The sequence below is a fragment of the Metopolophium dirhodum genome, chromosome 4 (genome assembly GCF_019925205.1).
Source record: "Metopolophium dirhodum isolate CAU chromosome 4, ASM1992520v1, whole genome shotgun sequence".
Lineage (NCBI taxonomy): Eukaryota > Metazoa > Arthropoda > Insecta > Hemiptera > Aphididae > Metopolophium > Metopolophium dirhodum.
In genome coordinates, this window is record NC_083563.1 from 1,628,701 (window position 1) to 1,634,648 (window position 5,948).

The following is a 5,948-nucleotide window of genomic DNA, read 5'->3' on the forward strand; positions in this document are numbered from 1 at the left end:
AGGGGGATTGTATTTTTATAATGTATATGTTATAGAAAATCCAAATATCACTGACTCACTGATTTGGAATAGTGGTTCCTCTAATACTTTCACCGTGCAAAGAAAAGATTAGTCGAAATTCACACTGTCAGTAATATTGATCGTGTGAGGACCGCTTAAGAGGTGCTCAAACAGGGACATTGAGGTTCACGATGGAAATTGGAAATTTTATTTTTGTTTATTAATAGTTGCCATTGGTTAGTCTACAGTATAAATTAGTATTTATTAATATTGATTATTCGGGTAGATCAGATACAAGTTTGCATCAAAACGAATTATTGAACATTGCCTACCAAGGTGAAAGAGTTCCCCTTTGTCCGCGATCCGACATAGTCGGATTGCCTACTAGGGTGGCTGAGTTGCACTTACTGCAGCAAGTTACACCCAGAAGGAGTTGAACAATGAACAATGATAATTTTTTTAAGAGTTGCTATTTGTACAGGCAGCAAAATCGCACAGGTTCAGCTAGTAAATTATATAAATAATTTAATATTTATTATTTATTTAATATCTTTAGGAATGGTCTGACACACAGTTTCATGTAATGATTTATAATTATATGATCATTGAATTCAAATTTAACACATCAGTTATTACAGTTGAGTACAGTGACGAGGTATATTTTAAACCTACTATACAGCAGATTATACATCATTATTCATAGTATTACAGTAGGATATAGACAAAGTTTTGTTGGTGGTCTCTTATTTATATTAATTTACATAGAACTTTAATTCAGTTTTTGGCAAATTTAAATTAAATACTTTTAAAAATGGTACTAAGTTTATTGAAAAAAAAACATAATTACTACAAAAAAAAAAAATACATTTTCTACTTGGATATTTTATTACTTTATACCAGGCAGCCTAATATCCTAACATGTAAAAGTATAATTAATTTAGTTTGAATTGTATGTAAATGCAATTGAATAAAAACACAACAATTTGTGTTAGCAATAGATATTGGGTTTAATTGGCATCATAGATAGTATAATGTATCTATGTATAAGTACTTAAAGTACTTTTATTTTATAGAAATGTATTAATATTTCTATAAATTATAGTTAATTTGTAGTATGTATTGTTAATTTGTACAAACAAAAGATAATTTTACAAGTAAATTCAATTGACAGATAAATTAGGGTGGTAAATATTTTAGTTAACACAATAAAATAATTGGTATTTGGCCAAACATTAAATCTAGATTAAATAGTTAACTTATCAAACAATTTAAAACAACAGTTTTTTTTTAAACATAAATAACACTAATAACGACACGAGTTTGAGCCAAAAGTGATGAAAACCTTAGTAATGTATATTTGATGCTATAACACAATTTTTAATTATTTAATTTTGAAGGTGGTGTTATATCAACATTAGTTAACTGTCCGTCATTTCAATATACAATATAGAAAAATTGTAATATGTATTTCTTTTACTGTAGGTTTAAGGGTAAGATCAGAGTAAAATCATATAAATGTTACCTAATTGAAAGAAAAAAACCACATTTTTTATAGTACTGTACATATTTTTAAATTTATCATTCAAAACAAGTTATCAGTACTTTAACTTCTAAATATTTTTTTACCAATGTTTTAATGTTCAATAATTTATTTTTGAAATTATAATATTAAAACATTGATTTATTTAATCTCAATATTTTGAACCATGGTACAATCACAAATCAAGTTAAATTAAATAAAAAAATAAAGTTAATTCAATATGGTAATAAATAAAGAGTATTTAATTTTTACCAATTTTATATTAAGCCTGCAGTAACGGAAATATGACCTACATTTTTCCATATTGCTTGATATAGATGGTTTGTCATTGTTACAATGTTGTCTTATCATTGATTTTGATTAATAATATAAATTATAATCCATAGTACTTGTAGTTTGTACGGAAGTCAATCTCTAGACTCTATGAAATAAATTATGTGTAGTGTGCACTGTGTATATTCATGACCTAAATTTTCTATACGATCACGGAGAATATGAAAATAAACATCTTGACATATTTTAGAACTATTGTAAAAGATGAAAAACATAATAAAAATGAGATCTAATGATTATACTCTGTAATTTCTAAAATCCAGTAGCACCAAGCATATGGCGTATTTGTTCAAAACTCATCCAAAAAGTTAATGACCAGGGTGCCATTCTAATCCAGACAGGTAAAAATCCTTTGTAAAGAGCAAAAAACCCTTCATTTTCAATAGTCTTCAACAGGCAGTCTAAAGATCCTTTGTATATCAAACCACTAAAGAAAAAAAAATATATTAAGACAATTTACCTAAAAGTGCATTTCTTAATACATTTATAGTGATTGAACTTACATTCCATTTTTGTCAGTTGGTTGATTCATAACACGTGTTTTTACAACGTCTGCTGGAGTTCCTAATGTAGCTGCTACTAATCCAGCACATATACTGGAATAATAAATCACACTTAGAAATCTTAACAGTTTATGTAAAATAATAAAAACAATAAATGTATACCTAGAAAGGCAATGCAGTAGATGGGAATCAGGTAATCCAGTTTTATGCATAATTACTTGCTTAGCTGTATCATAAGTAGTCAAATCACCAAGATTTACAAGAGCAGCACGTTGTACATTGGGTATTGAACCTTTCCACAAACCACGGACACCACTTTCAGATACTATTTTTTTGAACGCATGTGCTGCACTTAACACTCTTGAATAAAATGATAAAGTATTATGCAAGTTAATTTTAAATGATTGCACAACAATAATAATAAATAGTTAAACAATAAATAATAGGTATACCTAGCAGGCTCTCCCATCAGACGTCGTTTGCCTTCCATCTGTATTTGAACTTTGATCAAATCAGCTGGACTAGCAACATACTGAGCAATAACACCAGACATCACTCCGCTTATGGCCGATTTCCTGAAGTTAAATAATAAATCAAAGAATCTACCAATGTGTGTTGTTTATTTGTGAATACCATATCGGAAATGATCCATCTTCGTTTTTTAATAATAATTTATCACGCATGGTTTCGTACGATACAATCCTAATACCAGAATACACTACATGTCTATAGAGTGCGGGCGTCACACCTTGCCATAATTTTAGTGCACCTTCTTCATTGACAATGCCGATAGCCGTTTTTAACATGCCTCTATACTGTGTAGGTTTACTGCTTGTAGCTACTTCACCTTGTATTTGCAGACGGGTCTTGGTCAAATCCAATGGGTATGTCACTGCATAAGAAAAAAATAATATAACATAAATAGTTAGATATAAGTTTGGGTCGGATTATTAGTTTAGAACCTTGAATTTCAATGCCAGCACCAGGAATTCCACGATATTCTTATAGAATAATTAAGAACTTGAATACGTACCACTAAAATGGGTCTATCGAGAGTTTAATAAGACTATCGGACTTACCAATTCGCCACATCTAATGATTTATAGGTAGTCCTTAATAATAAAACAATTTTAAATAAATATGAAAAACAAGTGTCCATTGTAAATAAGTACATTACTTATCAGTTATTAATAAAAAAAAAAAAAGTTTTACATGAAATGTTATTACTAGGGATTTTATGCAGTAAAAACTTTAAAAATGCATTTAAAATTTCAAAAAATATTAAAAATATAAACGTCTAGGTATCTAAAAATCTATCAAATTGTATTAATACAAAAACTAAATTTTTATTCTTTTACAAAAACCTATATTAGACAAAAATTAAAAAATAATTCATAACCTGTGTATATAAAGTTTTAATTATCAAGAATTGTTAAAAACTATCCAAAAAAGTAATAAAAATTTTAAAATATAGCTAATTACTATAATATAGGTCCAAAAAGAACTGAAAACTAAAAAAAAATTTGTTAAATATAAATAAATACAAAATTGAGTTCTTTGTACATAATTAAAACTTTGTGTTAAAAAAAACCATGTTTTTCTATAAGCTAAAATGAATTAATTTTTCTAAAAATTCGCTTCCTTGCATAATATTGATTTAAATCTATAATGTATTTTATTAATAGATATAAAATGTAACAGATGAGGTATGGTAAGTAAGGAGTGTGAGGCAGTGTCGTATTTACGAGGGGGGGATCAATTCCGTAGGCTATATATAATATTAAAATTTTTTCGGAATCCTAACTTAAGACCTCTAGCTTTAAAAGCGGGGTTTGTTTCCTCTGAAATTTGTTTGGTTCTTAAGTCCTCCTAATATTTTTGGGCGATTTGCACTTACATAGGAATCATATGGATCTTGTAAAAGTACTCACATATTTCTGCAACACTGGCAGCCACCACAGACACAATATATGTACACCAGAATGAATCAGCATAGTTGTATACTTTGGTTCCAGGTGCTTTGTCTTTGATGGATACCACTTGTGTGAATACCATTATTGGTTTTATTAAACACTGTTATTATTATCATCAGACACGTTACTGAAATGTGTGCCACCGGTAACTGCCGCTGAATAACAAATAAGCGATGAACACAATTGAGTGATTGGTAAGTATCAAGTATGAACAATGAACTGTGTTAATAGTCTTTATTATTACTACCTACTGTCGGACTGAGAGATTAGATATAAAATAAAACACAAAGGAAGGTAGATAAAATACTGAGTACCTATAATATTCGGGAGAATAAGGAAGTCGGATAGTCTATATTGGGTAGGATTCTATTTGTTCTATCAAACAATTCTGTAGACTATAAATACTCACCATTTAGAGAGGATTTGACCCTGTAAAGTTTTTTGTACTTACAATTTTATAGTCTAACACATTTGACATTCAAAGTCAAACATCACTCTAACGACATCGTAAGAATTTCTAGATTGTAAACACTGATAAGGACAACCTGATGTTCTGATCATATGGTTGTTTGATAACACTCTCGAAATGCCTTAATAATAAACATGTGATCACGATTAAAGAATAATGATAATATGCCTTAATCGTGCACGTGATTAACTCTCATGGCGTGTTACACTTTTGTAACATGTCCGTCCTACACTCCTGCCACGATGCCGCTAGTAGTTAAGACTTGACTCGTATATTGAAGTAGAAAATACAAATACACGTGTCAGCCTAACAATCAATTTCTCGTTCGGAAATTATGTTATACGATTTTATTTTAGATTCCGAACGAAAAATCACACCCGAATAATCACGAAAATTAGCAAATTATTTTGAGTTAAGAATTGATAAAAAATGTTCTTTTCAAATCTAAGATTCGTCAAAAATGTTTACAAGCTAATCAAATTAAATTTTTATGAGCGTTTGAAGTTTGTATTTTTACAAGATTGGATATTCACTCGATTTCTCATATGGCGATTTTGTTATTTTGTTGTAATTCAAAAACAAATAACTGTATTTACATGAAAATTTCACTGATTGTTTATATTTTCATTTTCTATACACCACAAAATTTTCAAAAAAATATTGAATTGTTTTCGGACATTTTAAGTTTACAATTTTTTTAGGTTTTTTTTCTATAATTGACAATTGTCAATAAAATTGTATTTGTTGGGTGAAAAAGTAGTACAAGGCTCCTGATATATTGTTACAATAGCAGTTGAAAAATATTAAAAATACATAGGCACAATTTTTTTTTATAAGCATTTAAAGTTCGAGTTTGACATAATTTATCAAATTTAAAATGTAATAATTATTTTGTAGTTAAAAATTTATAAAATGTTCAACTTTTATAGTTAAGGATTAAACATTTAAAACAAGGTTCCACGTAAACAGGTTATTATATTATATATAAATTACTTTACTCACAATAATATCATATCATCATATCATCATCAAATATATATTTAGAAATTTCAATATATTCAGGTCTTCGCTCAGAATCGTTTTTCTTATGCAATTATATTATATCATTATGAATTCAAATTTAACACCAT

General features: G+C 28.3%; 1 protein-coding gene across 2 annotated transcripts; it reads right to left on the reverse strand.

Annotated features, from left to right (window-relative positions):
- Window positions 1-512: 512 nt before the first annotated feature.
- On the reverse strand, window positions 513-4,903 carry LOC132943454 (mitochondrial uncoupling protein 4). 2 transcript variants are annotated; one of them, XM_061012461.1, is made up of 7 exons: window positions 4,759-4,903; window positions 4,308-4,504; window positions 3,010-3,268; window positions 2,829-2,951; window positions 2,539-2,736; window positions 2,377-2,469; window positions 513-2,300 (listed from the first exon to the last, which is right to left on the reverse strand). In XM_061012461.1, exons 2-7 carry the CDS (start codon window positions 4,429-4,431, stop codon window positions 2,126-2,128), a joined length of 972 nt encoding a protein of 323 aa, XP_060868444.1. In that variant the 5' UTR covers window positions 4,432-4,504; window positions 4,759-4,903; the 3' UTR covers window positions 513-2,125. The 2 variants fall into 2 exon arrangements, with proteins under 2 accessions (XP_060868444.1, XP_060868445.1); XM_061012462.1 differs by lacking the exon at window positions 4,759-4,903 and having other exon boundaries at window positions 4,308-4,589.
- Between the last annotated feature and the right edge of the window lie 1,045 nt (window positions 4,904-5,948).

What these genes read in the sequence shown, in the direction of transcription:
- LOC132943454 (XM_061012461.1), bottom strand. Translation starts at nt 4,431, where the DNA reads ATGGTATTCACACAAGTGGTATCCATCAAAGACAAAGCACCTGGAACC. An exon ending in TGCCAGTGTTGCAGAAATAT is followed by an intron (nt 3,269 to 4,307) that starts GTGAGTACTTTT and finishes TTTCTTATGCAG; the next exon opens with TGACATACCCATTGGATTTG. An exon ending in GATGGATCATTTCCGATATG is followed by an intron (nt 2,952 to 3,009) that starts GTATTCACAAAT and finishes ATTTAACTTCAG; the next exon opens with GAAATCGGCCATAAGCGGAG.